Source organism: Leptopilina heterotoma, unplaced genomic scaffold (genome assembly GCF_015476425.1).
Source record: "Leptopilina heterotoma isolate Lh14 unplaced genomic scaffold, ASM1547642v1 Lhet_278, whole genome shotgun sequence".
Lineage (NCBI taxonomy): Eukaryota > Metazoa > Arthropoda > Insecta > Hymenoptera > Figitidae > Leptopilina > Leptopilina heterotoma.
The window spans coordinates 91900-111688 of record NW_025110986.1 but is presented as its reverse complement, the minus strand read 5'-3'; the positions used below and the strand labels follow the sequence as shown (position 1 = coordinate 111688).

At 27.1% G+C, this 19789-nt stretch overlaps 3 protein-coding genes across 9 annotated transcripts in view; 1 reads left to right on the top strand and 2 right to left on the bottom strand.

Annotated features, from left to right (window-relative positions):
• LOC122504113 overlaps positions 1 to 1294 on the bottom strand; it is a 76867-nt gene extending 75573 nt beyond the window's left edge. Inside the window, exons 1-2 of one of the 2 annotated variants that reach the window (XM_043615011.1) lie at positions 730 to 1294; positions 331 to 388 (exon numbers count right to left, since the gene is read on the bottom strand). The gene's annotated coding sequence lies outside the window, so the exon portion shown is untranslated. The remainder of the gene's footprint in view (positions 1 to 330; positions 389 to 729) is intronic. The other variant, XM_043615010.1, reaches the window with a different exon arrangement.
• A 44-nt stretch (positions 1295 to 1338) lies between these two features.
• On the top strand, positions 1339 to 11586 carry LOC122504116 (MICOS complex subunit MIC25). Of its 3 annotated transcripts, none has more exons than XM_043615026.1 (3): positions 1339 to 1462; positions 1747 to 2239; positions 11222 to 11586. In XM_043615026.1, exons 2-3 carry the CDS (start codon positions 1822 to 1824, stop codon positions 11389 to 11391), a joined length of 588 nt encoding a protein of 195 aa, XP_043470961.1. In that variant the 5' UTR covers positions 1339 to 1462; positions 1747 to 1821; the 3' UTR covers positions 11392 to 11586. The 3 variants fall into 3 exon arrangements, with proteins under 3 accessions (XP_043470961.1, XP_043470962.1, XP_043470963.1); XM_043615027.1 differs by having other exon boundaries at positions 1417 to 1527; XM_043615028.1 differs by lacking the exon at positions 1339 to 1462 and adding an exon at positions 1521 to 1662.
• A 99-nt stretch (positions 11587 to 11685) lies between these two features.
• Positions 11686 to 19789, bottom strand: part of LOC122504115 (B-cell receptor-associated protein 31) — a 40280-nt gene continuing 32176 nt past the window's right edge. For all 4 annotated transcript variants that reach the window (XM_043615023.1, XM_043615022.1, XM_043615021.1 and 1 more), the window contains one exon: positions 11686 to 12947. In XM_043615023.1, the coding sequence (XP_043470958.1) occupies positions 12517 to 12947 (431 nt within the window). In that variant the 3' untranslated portion in view covers positions 11686 to 12516. The remainder of the gene's footprint in view (positions 12948 to 19789) is intronic.

The following is a 19789-nucleotide window of genomic DNA, read 5'->3' as shown; positions in this document are numbered from 1 at the left end:
TTTTTATTATTCAATTTTAAGCCTTTTAAGTTTAATTTAAAAGAGAAAGAGAGAGATAAAAACTTGAGAATTTAAAAATAAGTGATAAAATAAACGAAAAATATAAAAAAAAGAGATTTGATTATTCTGTGACATTTCGCAATATTTTGAATTTGAGCATTTTGAGAATAGTTTTTTAGAGAAAAAATTTGTGGGTTAGTAATAAAAGCATAAGTATATATATATTTTATTAAATCTCGCGCATGCACCATTTCCAAGGAAGCTGCTTAACCCTCTTAATACCTTTTTATCTCCCCAAAAGATAACTTTTTATTCATTTACTTTACTCACAAGAAAAAAATATTTCTGCTTTCTATGCTTGGTCCTTTAGACCGTTTCTTCAAATACACTGAAAAATAAATTCATCTTTCACTATAAAAATTAGTCTTCCTCTTCCAGTTTCTAAAAATCAATTTTGAGAATGATTTTAAAGATTTAAAGAATCAATAGTTGACTGAACCGACCAGAATTGTAACTCTTTCCCTTCTTTAATAATTTATAAGTAAATTTTTTTTTTCAGAAAATAGGAAAATACAGAATTTAATAAGTTTTTTTAACCCCTTCCCCCTCCCCTTTCCTAAAAGTAAAAAATAATTAGGGAAAAAAGACCAAGAATATTTAACGACAAAGTTGTCCTTGAATAAAAATTATTACTGTATGAGAAAACCACTTGTTAGAAAAAAAACTTACCTTTTCTTACAAAGCTAAGTAACTCTTGAAGATCGTAAGAATTCGCGGTATACATATTATAAAACTTGGCACTGACTAGCTACAATCAACACGGCACATATAAAGTATTAACATGTCATATAATGTGTGTATAAAATTCACTGATTAACACTGTATAATCAGCTGACAATGTCATGAACAATAGCACTTGAAACACTTGCACACTATCATCGACCACCCGCCTTTCTGCACTGTTTGAATGTTGTACTGCACAACAGTAGATGTGTCTATTAAATACAGTCTCAAAGCAAAATGTGTATACATAGTTGCACCTGACATGCGTCCTGTGACTTCACCCCCTACTTTTTTCTTCTCCACAGTCCCCACAATACTGACAAGACTCATTCGGCACTTATCACCACTCACTCTACATTATTGCTAATTACGAAAATTACTTATTTTATCGAACACTAATACTCAGTAGATTCATAAAAAATGTCTTTAATTGAGAAATAAAACTTTGTCGGCTCGACAATCTTTAAACCGGTTTTTATTATCAGAAATGACTTTTTCCACGAACCACGACCCACGTGCACTCTACCGATAAACAGGGTTGAGTAACTAGAGTGAACTAGAGATATTGTTTGCGCGTGTGAATACACCTTTAGAATTTCTGGACAAGTTTCCTTCTCTCCCCCCACCACAGTAGTAACCTTGAAATGAGTTTCCCATGTCTGTACGTCTGGCAATTAAGGTTAGGTGTCAAAAATCTAAAAAGAAATTAGATAAATAATAAATTATTATCCTAAATTGACATATGTAATTAAATATTCCTAATTTATCATAAACTATCATTCATCAAAAATATGAATTTATAACATTTAACCTATAAAGAATATGTTACTTCCATATTTATATCATTTATGTAACTCAATTTTTGACCTAAACTTTTTGGTATCTTAAAATTATTTTTATAAATACCTATTTTTCTAATTATCATAATAATCAAAATTTTAAAAAAATGAAAATTTCTTTCAGAATTGGTGTTAAGTTAAAAAAATCAGTGACTTCATGAATTGGATGACAATAAATTTTGAAAATTAGAAGAAAAAAATGGGTGCTAAGCAAAGTGCGCATAAGTTAACAGTTGTCAATGATGAGGCAGAGGGAAATGTCATTCAGGTTTCTAATGCAATTGTACAAAGGCTAACGGAAGGATTGAAACAAACGTCAAATCAATCGGGAAACGCGGACGTAAGAGTTCAACATTCAAGGAAACCGTCAGTTTCTGGCGAGGGTGAAATACCTGTAAATTCACCTCAAGGAAACGTGCCAGCAAGTGGGTATTCTTCGTTTCATTATCCAGAATATACTATAACTGCTCTTCAAATGCAAAAACAGAAAGAAGCGGAAATCGATGACTTAGATGCATATTGGGGTAAACGTCTTCTAAATCTTGAAATGAAACACGAGAAAATTAACAGCATTCTTCAAAATGAATACAATAAAGCTGTGGTTGATTATAAAAGTGGTGAGTTCATTTTCTTCTGTATTTATAAGGCACATTTTTCAGGATTGACACAAGTCAGGGAATTTTATTAACTCGATGGCCCCGAGCTATTTCATACTAACTCGCCCGCGAGTTAGTATGAAATAGCTCGGGGCCATCGAACTGTATACTGAAAAAATATCCAATTTCTAGAATAATTTAGAAAAAAATTCTGCATTTTGTTGTTCTTTAAAAATATTGAAAAGATTTAATTTAATTTTAAATTTGTCTCATCATTTAGAACAAAAATGTTTCTTTCGATGTTTAAAAGACCCTCTTCATATTATATATTATTTTATACTATCTCACTCAATAAAATTTGTGTTCCAAGAAATACAAAAAACAATAAATAATTTAATTTTAAATTCTTTCTATTTCTCAAACAATAATTTTTTTGAATAATTACAGATTCAAAATTTAAGAAAATTCTCGAAAGAATTCAATTACTATTTTTAATAAGTTTTAATAAAATTAGGCTTCGCACTCGGTAAATAATTTTAAAAAAGTAGCTTAAAGACCGAAAAAATTACTAAAAAAAGTAGCAATCGAAGAATCAAATTTGACGACTAAAACTCGTTTTAGTTGATTCAGAAAAATCACAAAAATTTTATTCTGCATTTTATTTCCATGATTTTTTTCATGTTTCTCTCAAACATTTCAATTTAAAAACCTTTTACAATTGAATTTAATTATTTTTAAATATTCATAATATAACGCTTCTAATATTAAATTATTTTCTAAAATTGTAACTGTAATTCAATTTTAAATCACCTTTTATTAGATAGTTCTTCGAGAATTCAATTATTTAAATATAAACATGAATAATTTATTGAGTAATTGAATACATATTTCTTAAAATTGAATTCTTATATAGAAACTAGCTGTCGTACCCGTCTTCGACGGGTTGTAGTTTCTGATAATGCACTTAACAGTGTATCTACCAACCTAGAAAACCGGAAAATAGCCGGGAATTTGATTTGACAGGGAAAAAATAATAATTAGTTACTATTGTCTATTTCATTAGGAAAATAATACCATTTGAAACAGTGACCGACTTTTTATTATCAAATTAGTTATTTTTAACTAATTCAAATGCAGAAAACAATATTTCTCAATTTGTAGTACTTCAATCAATATAATGTATTAAAATAAATCTAAAATTTCCTCCAGTTTTTTGAGTTATAGTACAGTCTAATTCGAACTAATTGTATAGCAAGTAGATCCAGTTTTTCTCGGTTACATTAAATTCCCTGATATTTTACGTCTTTTCTGGTTGGTAAACACCCTGTTAAATGTATTATTAAAAAAAACCCGTCCAGTAAACCAGGAAAAATTTGGACAAAGCCGGAAATTGTTTTAAACCAAAATAAACACCGTGTTTAACTTTTGTCTTTACATTGATCAAGATATCTCTAAAAGTTAAATCAGAGAGCCCACAAATACTACTGAATTAAGCTTCATAGCAATTGGTATCAATTATAATTTTTTCAATTTTTTGATATTCAAAACATTTTTATACTTACATCTTCGTTATAAGAAAGTATTTTTGAAAAATTATGCTAAAATGTGACTAAATAACATGTAATACTCAACTATAGAAAGTTTAGAAGCAATCCATGAAAAAATATAAAATTTAGAAATGATTTGTGTTAAATAAATTTATTTATTAGAGTCAAGTATTTATTTAATTAATCCAATTAAGATTTATTTGATTCAACTAAATAAAATTATTTAAACGAAATAAATTCTTATTAGATCGAAATAAAAACTTTTTAAATAAGATATTATTTTTCAAATAATTATAATTACTTGAATCATATAACTTTTTTTAGTGTAGCTATAGTAAACTAAAAGTTATTAATGTGAACGAACATTATCTATATTAATAAAATCAGATTACTATCTGTACATTGCTCCAAACTTGAAAATTTTTATATATTTTTTCGTTTTGAGACATTAGAATTCTAAAAATGTAAAAAAAATTTCTGTCTGTCTGTCTCTGTCTGTATGCAAAACTTTGTTCGCGCATCAATTGAAAACGGTTCAACCAATTAAAGTGAAATTTGGCAGTCTATTAGGTATTAAAGTAACTTACAATCATAGCCTTATCCGATTAAAAAATATTAACTTGAACAAAAGTTATGACATTTTTCCAAAAAATTCAAAAAAACAAAAAAATGCAAATTTTTTATCTTTTGTAAAATGAATGAAAAAACTATCCTTAGCTAACTTTTTCAGATAAATACAACCCATTTCTACGATAAAATTTTTAAAAAAGATGTATTTTGAAATTTTTTTTCGTTTTTTTAGATCAACTTTTTTCTAAGAAAATAGTGATTTTTAATCTTTAAGCAAGCTTTTCAGGAAAAGTTATTAAAGTTTTTTATTTAAAGATCAGTATGTAAAGTAAAAAATTTGCTACATTAAACAAAAATAATTAGCTAAATGCCATAAAAAAGAAGGAAAAATGTTGAATTTTAAGAAATTCGGTTTTTTGAATTTTTGCTAATTTTCCATAATTTTAGATTTTTTACCGAAGGGTGGAGATAACAAATTAGGTAAAGTATTTTTTAAGAGCACAAAAATAATTAAGCTAAATGCCATAAAAAAGAAGAAAAAATGTTAAATTTTAAGAAATTCGGTTTTTTGAATTTTTGCTAATTTTCCATAATTTTAGATTTTTTACCGAAGGGTGGAGACTATTGAATAAGTAAAGTATTTTTTAAGAGCACAAAAATAATAAAGCTAAATGCCATAAAAAGAAGGAAAAATGTTTAATTTTAAGAAATTCATTTTTTTGCATTTTTGCTATTTTTCCATAATTTTAGATTTTTTACCAAAGGGTGGAGATAACAAATTAGATAAAGTATTTTTGAAGAGCCCAAAAATAATGAAGCCAAAAGCCATAAAAGAGAAGAAAAAATGTTGAATTTTAATAAATTCGGTTTTATGAATTTTTGCTAATTTTCCATAATTTTAGATTTTTTACCAAAGGGTGGAGACTATTAAATATAAGTAAAGTATTTTTGAAGAGTACAAAAATAATGAAGCTTAATGATATAAAAGAGAAGAAAAAAATGTTAAATTTTAAGAAATTCGGTTTCTCGAATTTTTGATAATTTTTGATTTTTTGCTAAAGGGTGGAGACTATTCAAATAGTATAATTATACTACCGAAATAGCTAATGGTAACTAATTATTAATTAATTAATTATTAACTAATTATTAATTATTATTAATGAACTAATTATTAATTATTAATTATTAATTATTAATTAATTTATCCCGGGTATTTTTGATTTTCCGCAGATTGGTAGAAACATTGTTAAATGTATTGGTAGAAACTAAAACCCGTCGAAGACGGGTACGACATGACAGCTAGTGCTATATATTTTCAAAATTTTTAAAATTCAAAATTTATCTTTTGAAATAATTATTGTCATTAATTTTACTTAAATTTTATACAGGGTTAATTTTAGTATTTTTTATTACAATTTAGTCATCAGAATGAAATTTGAGTTTTTGATTTTTTGATCATTAATTAATAAAATATAATAGCAATTTTGAATTCTGTGCAACATACTGACAAAAGTCTCATATTAATTATATGGATATTGTTAATATTCTGACCTAATAGAATTCTTTTAAGAAAGTAAACTTATGATTTCAACAACAAATTTTTATTGTTGACCTAAGAAATACAACCGTATAAAAATTAATTACAAAAAAATTTCAATTTTTAAACTTTTTAATTTTTCAATATTTAAATCTAACACTTTTTATTTGTTATTCAAAATTTTATTATTCTGACGATTAAATCTTCATAAAAAACACTAAAATTAACCCTGTACCAAGTTTAAGTACCCACACAGCACATGATATTTCCTAAATATTTCCTGAATATTTCACTGAAAGATTGAAATATTTCAGTGCAAAGTTCTAGAAATATTTCTGCAAACAGGAAAATGTCCGCTTATGTGGGAATATTGACGCGAAAGTTGAGAAAATATTTCATTGAAATATTCCTGCAATATTACACATAAAGATTCTGCAATATTGTGAAAATATTTCACAAAATGGAAAAATTTGTTAAACACCTCAAACCAATAGGAAATTTCTAAAATATTTTAAAACCCATAGGATATAGTAAGCCAAAAACTACTGCGCAGCTCTACAGGCCATAGAAACTGAGTTCGACCAGTGCGCATCATTTCAGTTAAATATTTCCAAAATATTTCAATGAAATATTTTCTCAACTTTCGCGTCAATATTCCCACATAAGCGGACATTTTCCTGTTTGCAGAAATATTTCTAGAACTTTGCACTGAAATATTTCAATCTTTCAGTGAAATATTCAGGAAATATTTAGGAAATATCATGTGCTGTGTGGGTACAATTCACTAAAGTATATGAAAAAACTAAAAATTTCGAATTTTCGAATTTTTGAAAAAATGGCATAACTTTCGTCCATATTAATATTTTTTAATCTACTATCGCTAGGATTTTAAGTTAGGCTAATGCCTAAAAGACTGCCAAGTTTCACTTCAAACGATCGAACCGTTTTTCCGTGATACGCGGTCGAAAATTTGCGGACATACATACACACATACACACATACACACATATACACATACACACATAATTTTCTTAATAGTATTTTCGCATTCCTTAGAGTGTAAAAAGAAGGAATATAATAGAAATTTTGAATTCTATGCAATGTACAGACAAAAGTCTGATTTTATTAATAAGGACTAGCTGTCGTACCCGTCTTCGACGGGTTGTAGTTTCTGATAATGCACTTAACAGTGTATCTACCAACCTAGAAAACCGGAAAATAGCCGGGAATTTGATTTGACAGGGAAAAAATAATAATTAGTTACTATTGTCTATTTCATTAGGAAAATAATACCATTTGAAACAGTGACCGACTTTTTATTATCAAATTAGTTATTTTTAACTAATTCAAATGCAGAAAACAATATTTCTCAATTTGTAGTACTTCAATCAATATAATGTATTAAAATCAATCTAAAATTTCCTCCAGTTTTTTGAGTTATAGTACAGTCTAATTCGAACTAATTGTATAGCAAGTAGATCCAGTTTTTCTCGGTTACATTAAATTCCCTGATATTTTACGTCTTTTCTGGTTGGTAAACACCCTGTTAAATGTATTATTAAAAAAAACCCGTCCAGTAAACCAGGAAAAATTTGGACAAAGCCGGAAATTGTTTTAAACCAAAATAAACACCGTGTTTAACTTTTGTCTTTACATTGATCAAGATATCTCTAAAAGTTAAATCAGAGAGCCCACAAATACTACTGAATTAAGCTTCATAGCAATTGGTATCAATTATAATTTTTTCAATTTTTTGATATTCAAAACATTTTTATACTTACATCTTCGTTATAAGAAAGTATTTTTGAAAAATTATGCTAAAATGTGACTAAATAACATGTAATACTCAACTATAGAAAGTTTAGAAGCAATCCATGAAAAAATATAAAATTTAGAAATGATTTGTGTTAAATAAATTTATTTATTAGAGTCAAGTATTTATTTAATTAATCCAATTAAGATTTATTTGATTCAACTAAATAAAATTATTTAAACGAAATAAATTCTTATTAGATCGAAATAAAAACTTTTTAAATAAGATATTGTTTTTCAAATAATTATAATTACTTGAATCATATAACTTTTTTTATTGTAGCTATAGTAAACTAAAAGTTATTAATGTGAACGAACATTATCTATATTAATAAAATCAGATTACTATCTGTACATTGCTCCAAACTTGAAAATTTTTATATATTTTTTCGTTTTGAGACATTAGAATTCTAAAAATGTAAAAAAAATTTCTGTCTGTCTGTCTCTGTCTGTATGCAAAACTTTGTTCGCGCATCAATTGAAAACGGTTCAACCAATTAAAGTGAAATTTGGCAGTCTATTAGGTATTAAAGTAACTTACAATCATAGCCTTATCCGATTAAAAAATATTAACTTGAACAAAAGTTATGACATTTTTCCAAAAAATTCAAAAAAACAAAAAAATGCAAATTTTTTATCTTTTGTAAAATGAATGAAAAACTATCCTTAGCTAACTTTTTCAGATAAATACAACCCATTTCTACGATAAAATTTTTAAAAAAGATGTATTTTGAAATTTTTTTTCGTTTTTTTAGATCAACTTTTTTCTAAGAAAATAGTGATTTTTAATCTTTAAGCAAGCTTTTCAGGAAAAGTTATTAAAGTTTTTTATTTAAAGATCAGTATGTAAAGTAAAAAATTTGCTACATTAAACAAAAATAATTAGCTAAATGCCATAAAAAAGAAGGAAAAATGTTGAATTTTAAGAAATTCGGTTTTTTTGAATTTTTGCTAATTTTCCATAATTTTAGATTTTTTACCGAAGGGTGGAGATAACAAATTAGGTAAAGTATTTTTTAAGAGCACAAAAATAATAAAGCTAAATGCTATAAAAAAGAAGGAAAAATGTTGAATTTTAAGAAATTCGGTTTTTTGAATTTTTGCTAATTTTCCATAATTTTAGATTTTTTACCGAAGGGTGGAGACTATTGAATAAGTAAAGTATTTTTTAAGAGCACAAAAATAATAAAGCTAAATGCCATAAAAAGAAGGAAAAATGTTTAATTTTAAGAAATTCATTTTTTTGCATTTTTGCTATTTTTCCATAATTTTAGATTTTTTACCAAAGGGTGGAGATAACAAATTAGGTAAAGTATTTTTGAAGAGCCCAAAAATAATGAAGCCAAAAGCCATAAAAGAGAAGAAAAAATGTTGAATTTTAATAAATTCGGTTTTATGAATTTTTGCTAATTTTCCATAATTTTAGATTTTTTACCAAAGGGTGGAGACTATTAAATATAAGTAAAGTATTTTTGAAGAGTACAAAAATAATGAAGCTTAATGATATAAAAGAGAAGAAAAAAATGTTAAATTTTAAGAAATTCGGTTTCTCGAATTTTTGATAATTTTTGATTTTTTGCTAAAGGGTGGAGACTATTCAAATAGTATAATTATACTACCGAAATAGCTAATGGTAACTAATTATTAATTAATTAATTATTAACTAATTATTAATTATTATTAATTAACTAATTATTAATTATTAATTAATTTATCCCGGGTATTTTTGATTTTCCAGATTGGTAGAAACATTGTTAAATGTATTGGTAGAAACTAAAACCCGTCGAAGACGGGTACGACATGACAGCTAGTGCTATATATTTTCAAAATTTTTAAAATTCAAAATTTATCTTTTGAAATAATTATTGTCATTAATTTTACTTAAATTTTATACAGGGTTAATTTTAGTATTTTTTATTACAATTTAGTCATCAGAATGAAATTTGAGTTTTTCATTTTTTGATCATTAATTAATAAAATATAATAGCAATTTTGAATTCTGTGCAACATACTGACAAAAGTCTCATAATTATATGGATATTGTTAATATTCTGACCTAATAGAATTCTTTTAAGAAAGTAAACTTATGATTTCAACAACAAATTTTTATTGTTGACCTAAGAAATACAACCGTATAAAAATTAATTACAAAAAAATTTCAATTTTTAAACTTTTTAATTTTTCAATATTTAAATCTAACACTTTTTATTTGTTATTCAAAATTTTATTATTCTGACGATTAAATCTTCATAAGAAACACTAAAATTAACCCTGTACCAAGTTTAAGTACAATTCACTAAAGTATATGAAAAAACTAAAAATTTCGAATTTTCGAATTTTTGAAAAAATGGCATAACTTTCGTCCATATTAATATTTTTTAATCTACTATCGCTAGGATTTTAAGTTAGGCTAATGCCTAAAAGACTGCCAAGTTTCACTTCAAACGATCGAACCGTTTTTCCGTGATACGCGGTCGAAAATTTGCGGACATACATACACACATACACACATACACACATACACACATATACACATACACACATAATTTTCTTAATAGTATTTTCGCATTCCTTAGAGTGTAAAAAGAAGGAATATAATAGAAATTTTGAATTCTATGCAATGTACAGACAAAAGTCTGATTTTATTAATAAGGATTTTGTTAACATTTCTTAAACTTGAATTCTTTCGAAGAATTTTAATGAAATTTTTAAGAATAATTGCAATTCAATTCTTTTATAGAATTTTATTTTTTAAAATAATTGAATTCCCGTAAAGAATTTTATAAAAATTTGTTTAAATAATTGATTTTAAATTTTTTATTGTTTATGGAAATAATTGAATGTCTTCGTAGAATTTTATCTTAAAAATTCAATCATTTTTTTAGAGTTTTTACCTTAAATTCTTCTTTGAATAAATTATTGTTAATAATTAATTAAACTAATTTCAGAAGAATTTGAATTATTAACATTTTTGAAAAATCTAAGTTCGTTAAAAATTATAATTCAATTAATTCAAAATTGAAATTTTATAAAATTTTAAATTAAAACCTTTTGAAGCTTATCTATTTATGAAGATTGTAAACGCAACTCTTTTGAAATTCAAATAATTTTGAGATATTTAAGTAAAATTATTCATTAATTAATTTAATAATTTTATGATCTTGAAGAATTAAGTTATTTAAAAAGAAATTATTATCAAAAATAGAAAAAATAGAAGGTTTTCTTTTAAAATTCGTTGTAATTTCATTTTTTATGAGACAAACAAAAAGGACACAAAAATTCAGAATTTTCTTATGAATTCTAAAAATTTAATTTTTTTCCAATACTTTTAATAAAATGGTCTGACTTTTTGTTCTTTTTCCTGACCAATTTTACTTTCCCTGACTTTTCTCTGAATTCCCTAATTTCCCTAACCTGTGGCAATCCTGTCAAAGTTCCGTCTGGAAATCAGGGAAAAGTCAGGAAAAAATAAAATCAAATTTTTTTATCAATCCTGTTGTTCAACTATTTCAAGTAAATTTGAATACATTCTTCTAGAAAAAAAAGGCTGTAATGAGATAATGGTTCCCTGTATGGAGAATACAAAAAAGATTGCAAAGTGCTATCAAGATCATCCTCATCAAGCTTTGGAGTGTGCACCTTTCGTCAAGGAATTCGCCAGTTGTGTGGATGAATGTCGAACGAAAATTATTGCCTCTCGTTGCTAGCAATTTTCAATTAAATTTAGTTTCCTCTTAGACTGTTTATTTCAATGAATTCACTATAAACAACTTGTGAGAAGAAAATTAAATTAAAATCTAAGGTGGAATTGTCAAATTCTCGTTACAATAGAAAACTTGTTAAAGAAAAATCTCTGCTTTCATGTAAACAAGAAATAATTCTGTGAAACTGACCTTTTTTTTTAAAAAAAGAAGCTTTTAAATAATCTAAGGCTTTCTTTTACAGAGATTTTTAATTTTATTTATAAGCACTGTAAATTATAGAAATAAAATATAAAAATATCGTTTTAAAACATATTTTTAATTCAAAATGATTACATTATATACTATATTATGTTACAGGAATCACAGGCACGTGTTAATTCAATTGAAGAACGTTTAATTTAACCGGAGAGTTTAATTGTTTTATGAATTGAGAGATTCATAATTTCCAATTAAGACAATTTTATAAAAATAGAATTACATTTCTAAAAGTTGAAAAAAAATATTCGAATTTTTGATTCGTGGCATAATAATTACACTCAAGTTTTTGATACACGCTTTTTTGCGAAATTGAAACATTTCGACTCAAATGTATCTCTTAGAGGAAGAATTTCTTTTTAATTATTATCTTTTAATTTCTGTTAAACTACTATTTATTTTTATAATTTTCTTTTATATAAAAAAAATTGCTTTTCATGAAACAACAATATAATGCCCAATATTTTATAATAAATTTATAATATAACGAATGGAAATTTCCAGTGTCTATATTAAGTCTTATTGTTGATATTAAATGGATATATTTTGTTTTTATCAAACCCCACGCAAGTTTATAAGTAACGCTAAGTTCTTTAGGCTCAACTATATTTAAATGTGTGTATATAAAATTCGAAGAAAAAAATCTGTTTCAAATCAATGTCCATTTAAAGAATTGACACAGTTTTAAGCAAATCAACTGATAATAAATACTTTTATGCGAATGTTAAAAATTGTGATATACTAACATGATACCAACACAAGTATGAATGAAGGAAAATTAAATTAAATAACAAAAAGTAAGAATGTGATAAAAATTGTACAAACCGTGTAAAGAAAAAACAAAATTAACATAATGGAAGGAATAAATGTGAATTAATCGCTCTTTTTGTCGCTACCAGTTTGAAGTAACTTTGAATGTTCTTCATTTAGACGATCGTATTCTTTAGCGAGGGAATCGGCCTGCGATTTAACTGCAGACTTGTCCTTCTTCTCCTTGGTTAATTCACTTTCAAGTTCAGTGTTTTTTATCTCAAGTTCCTTGATTTGAGTCTTCAATTCTGACACTGCTTTGTCATAGGCTTCATTTGATTCATTTTGGGCACTTTCTCCAGTTGTTTTCTGTGACAAAAGAGTTCTTGCCGTTGTCGTTGCTGATTCTGCTTGCCTCATTGCTGCTTCACTTTGTGCCAATAACGATGCTTGCGTTGAAATCAATAACACCAGACGTCGAATCACTAAACTTAAGAATAGTGCAAATCCAGATATATAGAAATTCCTTTGAGCTCGAAATAATCTCATGTTGCCTGAAAAAAAATTGGTTCATTCAAATTAGAAATTTAATCATATATTGTGACGCTCTTTAATAGGGTTGCCACATAGGTCTGGGAAATCAGGGAATTTTATTTGAATACAAAACCTTCAATTTTTTCCATTTCTGACAATAATTTCTTTTTAAATTACTTAATTCTTCAAGAACTATCATAAAATTATTAAATTAATTAATGAATAATTTTACTTAAATATCTCAAAATTATTTGAATTTCAAAAGAGTTACGCTTAGAATTTTCATAAATAGATTAACTTCAGGTTTTAATTTGAAATATTATAAAATTTCATTTTTGAATTAATTGAATTTTTAATGATCTTAGATTTTTCAAAAATTTTAATAATTTAAATTCTACAAAAATTAGTTAAATTAATTAATTAATTATTAACAATAATTTAATTTATTATATAGGTAGAAGAATTTAAGATAAAAACTCTAAAAAAAATAATTGGATTTTGGAGGAGTTACAAGTTATTGCAATTTTTAAAATACTTAACTGAATTTTAAAAAGGTTTCAAATTAAAATCTTTGGACAATATGAATTTTTCATACTTTCAATTAATAATTCTGTTGAACTAATTGCATTAGAAATTTTTTAAAATTTTTCTAAAGAATTCTAATTTTAAATTATGTAAAATTTCAATTTTTAATGAATTTGTTTAGACATTTTAAAGAATTTATTTTTTTGTAAAATTTGCATAATTAAAATTCTTTTCAAATTTACTTGAATTTTTAAATATTTATTTACTTATAATTATAAAAAATAATTTGAAAAATTTTAATTTTAATTCTGTTGAAATTGGTTGAATTTTTTAATATATTTAATATTATTTCAAAAATTTTAAAGCATTTTTTCGAAAGAATTCAATTATCTTGATAAATATCAAAAATCGTCACAGAAATTAAATTATTTTCAGGAATTTTAAGTAAAATTATTTGCAAAATTCAATTAGAAATTTTAAAGAACTTTAATTTTTGACAAATTTTAGTAATTCAAATTCTTCTGAAATTAGTTCAATTTTTTAATATATATATATATATTTAATTAATTATTAAAAATAATGGATTTATAGAAGAATTTTAATTAAAACCACTAAAAAAATTGAATTTTGGAGAAGATACAAATGATTGCAGAAATTCAATTATTGTCAAGAATAATAAAATTCTTCGCAAAAGAAATTCTCGTCAAAATTTCAATTTTATCTTTATAAATAGTAAAATTCTTCTCCGAAATTAAAATTTTTTCAAAAATTTTAATAAAATTGTTGGCAAAATTTCAATTATTTTAAAAAATTTCCCTCAACTCAATTATTTTTCAATATTTGCTATTTTCATAAAATTGCCTAAAAGAATTCAATTAGGGTAAGTGTGCCAATTATGGCGCGGTTCTGGTTTAGCCGTCTTTGAAATAGAAAATTCAAAAATTATAATGAAAGAAGTAAATTTATGGCTTATTAAACTAAAAGCTCGTGTCATATAGATACTCCCGTGGGGGACCCGGGCGCAGAATAGGCCCCCTGTGATCCGATGCATGTCGTATGAGGCGACTAAAACGGGCTCGGAGGGTTGTCAACACTTGCAGTTAGTCCTCGGTTCGCCCTGGCTATCTTGCAGAGTGTTGGCCTGCCGATGATGATGGACAGCGCTGTGTCGGCCCGGCAAGTCTAATATAGACCGACGTACCTCAAGGAAGGGAAAAGAAGGTGTCATGCCTTCTTTCCCTTTCGGGACGTGGCGTACCCGAGGTTCCTGAGCCGATCAGGGATAGGCTAACGACAGTTAGCCTAGCGGGAGTGACGAACCCGGTGAATCCCAAGTTACTCGAGGAAGGGTGGATTTCGGTCCGCTCTACGGGTGTTGGTGGCCCCGAGTTACCTAACCGGTAACTCCGGTAACTTAGGCAGTAAGACCTAATTTTATTGTCGCACCAGGGGGGCAAGGTCCCACGGGAATTGACGATCCCGGTGCAACCCTTAAGTTACTCAAAGGGAGAGTGGATAATTGAAGCTCTTACGGGCCCTGGTACCCCCGAGTTACCTTAACCTGTCCAGGCAATGGGGCATTACGTCATTGTCGCATCGGGGCGTGACGAACCTTGGTGCGATCTGTAGTCAAACTCGAAGGGAGAGTGGATAACTGAAGCTCTTACGGGCCCTGGTACCCCCGAGTTGCCTCAACCGGCCTAGGCAATGGGGCTTTGTGTCATTGTCGCATCAGGGGAGGTGGAGGTTAATGCTGAAGCCTTACGAGTCTGGTGGATTGACGAACTCGGTGCAACCTCAGTCCTTCAGGGGAGAAGTAATTTATTACTCACGGGGGTTGGCAAGTCCCGGAGCCCCAGCTGGCAGTGCCGTCAGGCCTGCGGCAAGTCGAATATTATGGCCATCCGAGAGGGGGACTTCGGTCCTGCGGGTGTGACAAACCCGGGATACCTCAGTTGCTTGCCGAGGCAAGGGTGGTAAGAGTCCTTATCGGTACTCTTACCAGAGTACTAAACGGTACCATGGGGACCGGATGCCCGGGGAGACTTAGTGTCTTCCACCGGTCATTGGGTTGGACTCGTGGTGGCAGTGGTTAAAAGCCTACATCGCTTAAGGCGAGGACGTGAATGGGACAGGACAAGTCTGTTTGGGTGCTTGCGCCATCGCGACTGTTCTAGTACCTCCGTCCGACATGTGAGTTGTGGTGCCAACTCGGGAAGCGGCCTGCAGAGCCGTTAGGGATTGGAAAGGTCCCGGCACCGACCGAGGGTCCGCATGGTTCTTACCGACCTTGCGGAAATCGGCAGATGACCAGAACATCTTGGTCATCGACGTTGGGCGAGCGTATCTCGTCCCCGATATGACCGTAGGCGTGTCCGTGTGGGTATACCGGTATCGGGAGGTCTTACACGTAAAACAACCTAGGCGGTGTCATATAGATAATAAAACTTTTATAAAAACTTTATAAAAATTAATTATTTAAACAAAATTAAAGCAATAAGAATTAGGATTAAAAACGTCAATTATGGCGCGGTTGAGTCAATTTCGGCGCGCCAATTACGGCAGGGAAAATAACGTGTATTTAGAGGTTGTGTTGCGCGCCATAACTGGAGCACGCACATTCAATGAAAATGTGCCAATTATGGCGGGGCACAATTTTTGTACTTAAATAATTAAACCAATAATAGTTCAAATGTGTTTTTTTTCGTACAATTATATCGAGTAAGGTCGAAAATAACTTCTTCTATCATTTTCAAATAACTATATTATTCTAAAATAGTAAATAATTCTATTTTTTACAAAGTCGCCATAATTGGAGCACCCGCCACAATTGACACACTTACCCTATTTAAAAAAAATTTTGATAAAATCTACGCAAACATTCAATTGTTTTTATAAACAATAAAAACTTCAAAGAAATTCAATTATTTAAAATCTTTACTGCAAAGAATTTTATAAAAAATTGTTTTTTTAAAGATTTTAAATAATTGAATTTTATAAAAAATTGTTTTTGTAAAGATTTTAAACAATTGAATTTAATAAAAAATTGTTTTTGTAATTTATTTATTTTTATAAATATTAAAATTTTTACAGGGATTCAATTATTTTCATAAATAATAAAATTATTTTAGGAATTCAATTATTTTTATTTAATACAATTTTAATTGAATTCCTCGAAAAATGAAATTCTTTAAAATAGAATTTGTATAAATTTATTCGAAAAAAATAAATTCAGGGTGTCTAGCGAATCGTCAATTTAAAATTCCCGGGTTTTTCCCGGTTTTTTCCCGGGTTCTTGAATAATTTTCCCGGATATTCACAAAGGATTTAAAAACATATTTAAATGTTTATCAATAACATTATTTACGTAATTAAATATTGTTTTTATTAAATTACAATGATTAAAGTTATACAATAATTTCTAAAAACTTGACATAGAATATCAAAATTTCACTTATAAAAATTTCTCAACTTTATAATATAATTGTCAATTCAGGGGAATTTAAGAAAAACTTTTTTTGAAAAAAAAATTCCGCTCGGTACATACATTATACCCTTTGAAATACTTGTAAAATTTAATTAATTTCTCAAACCATGAATTGCACATTATAATGTTTACATAGAATTAAACTAGAATATTTAAGCTTTATTTGTACATAAGTTTCAAGAAAATCGGATGCGACGTGTTTTGAGATATTCAAAAAGGTTATCTTTCAAACTTAATTTTTTTCATAAATTCTATTATTTAAAAAAAAAAATTTCTACCATTATAAAGTTGAGAAATTTTTGTTTTAAAACCACTAATAGTAAATAAAGTTTGGCTTCAATAAATATGAGAAATAATGATTTAAAAATTGCCTTACAATGTCAATTGTTTATAAAGAGGATCATTTTGAAATGGAATGCCCCATATTTAGTTTTAAAAAGTAAAATCTTTGCCTTTCCTATATCACAGAAGATTCTTAATTTCTTCTTATAAAATTTGTTACGTATTGTATACCTATAAATTGTTATATAAAAATAATAATAGTACAAATCCTTTAACTTTTATAATATAACGTATACTAAAGTTAGTTTTAAATAAAATTTAAGTTATTATTTTTACTACTGCTTCATACTATCAATTTACCCTTGACGATTTTGAAAAAAATTATAATTTTTTATATACATAATTCAAAAAATACCCTAGAAATAGAAAATTCCCGGGTTTTTCCCGGTTTTTTGAGGTCGAACCAAATTCCCGGGTTTTTCCCGGTTTTTCCCGATTTCCCGGTTCGCTAGACACCCTGAAATTATTTACAATTTTTTTTATAAAATTTGTGAAAAGAATTAATTAGTTCAAAAATTTATTGATAAAATTCATTATAAGAATTCAATTTTAAAAATAATTCAATTATTCTGTAGGTATATTATTTATTTTTCTATTTGAATATTTGAATTTCCGTACAATTTTGTAATAAAAATTGATTTCTCCAACACTTGCTCTGAAAGGAGTACTTTTCTTGGTAGAAAAGTGTGGCGAAAGTAGAACTTTTCTCAACTGCTCTGAAGAGCGTGGCGAAAGTAAAATTTGGCGTGGCGAAAGTAAATTCAGCGTGGCGAAAGTAATTTTTAGCGTGGCGAAAGTAAATTTGGCGTGGCGAAAGTAAATCATGAATTTATTCTTTTTTCTTGTTCTTTGACCGAGATTTATTTTGTATCTAACTTCTTCCCCACTCAAAACATTCGTCTTTTATTATATTAAACATAAGAACATTTTTAATTAAAATTATACGAAACTCACGAAGAAACCTTTCCTCGCAAGGCGTTGGAGAAAACGTAGTGCACAACTCGTGGTGAAAGAATGATTTTTCGAGAGTGATTGCTGCTCTCGCTACGCTCGAGCCGCAAACTTCACTCTCGAAAAATCACACTTTCGCCACTAGTTGTACAATGTACTATTAAACATCAATTTCAGGTAAAAACTCGAGAAAAATTAATTGAATGTTTGAAGTATTATAGAGTAAATTTTTAAATTAATTGCATTTCAAAAGATTTTTAAATTTTATTCTTTGAAAATCTGAATTTTTCAAACTTTAAATTAACAATTTTGTAAAACAAATTTTTTTTTTAATTTTTAATTCCAATGTTTTTGAAATTATTTAAAGGTTTTATTTTCTAAAATAATTATATTTAATTGAAGAATTTCCGAATAATCGAAATTTCGTAAAATAATTGTATTATAAAGAAATGGATTTGAAAATTCTCAAAGAACTGTGTCAAAAATTATTAAAAATAATTGATTTAAAGAAAAATTTGCTACTGTAACTTATCCAAAATTATTCATTTTTGTATTTAAATAATTGAATTTTCGTAGGATTTTCTAATGCAAATTTTTTAAATATGAATTTCAATTAAAATTTTAGATAACAATTGAATATTGGAAGCATTGTAATATGAATTTAAGAAATATTCAAGTCATCAATAAATTATTATTTATTTTTGTATTTAAATACTTGAATTCTGATTGGATTATCTAATAAAAATTGATTTAATAATTAATTTCAGTTAAATCTAAATTTTCCATACTTTTAATTAACTATTTTTTGTAAAATTAATTGTTTTGAAAAATTTTAATTCCAATTTTTTCAAATTTTTATTTTTAATTGAAGAATTTCCGAACAATCGATAGTTTGTTAAATTGAAATGTAAACAAATGGATTTGAAAATTCTCAAACAACTTTGTCAAAAATTATTAAAAATAAGAGATTTAAATAAGAATTTAAGTTGAAAATTCTGGAAAATAATAATTGTATTGAAATGATGAAAATAATTTTGAACTAGTTACAGTAACTTATAAATTACTGAATTTCAAATTTTTGAAAATGTTAGTTCCCATGGAAAAATAATAATGATTGAATATTTATTTTAAAAAAAAGTTACAGTAGAACCTCGGTTATCCGAGGCACTAAACATGCTCGGATAATGCGGAATAACTCGGATAAAACGGATCGAGCGACTAAATTTGGAAAAAAAATTTTACAAAACCACTATTTGTGATCATTGCATTTAAAATTTCGTCCATTTTTGTCGTTTAATATTATTCTAACACTTTAAACACATGAAAAATAATTTAAGATTTTGAAATTTTCATTTGTTCCGTGTTATCCGAGTTTTCGATTATCCGAGGCACCTCTTCCCCACATTACCTCGGATAATCGAGGTTCTACTGTATTGATATTGTTGAATAATTTTACAATTACAAAAATTCGTAAATAAATGTAATAGAACATTTTTTTTTTATTAATAATTTTGAGAGTGAATCAGAATATTCTTTAGGGTAAAGAAAAAAGTCAAA

What these genes read in the sequence shown, in the direction of transcription:
- LOC122504116 (XM_043615026.1), top strand. Translation starts at nt 1,822, where the DNA reads ATGGGTGCTAAGCAAAGTGCGCATAAGTTAACAGTTGTCAATGATGAG. An exon ending in TGTGGTTGATTATAAAAGTG is followed by an intron (nt 2,240 to 11,221) that starts GTGAGTTCATTT and finishes ACATTCTTCTAG; the next exon opens with AAAAAAAAGGCTGTAATGAG.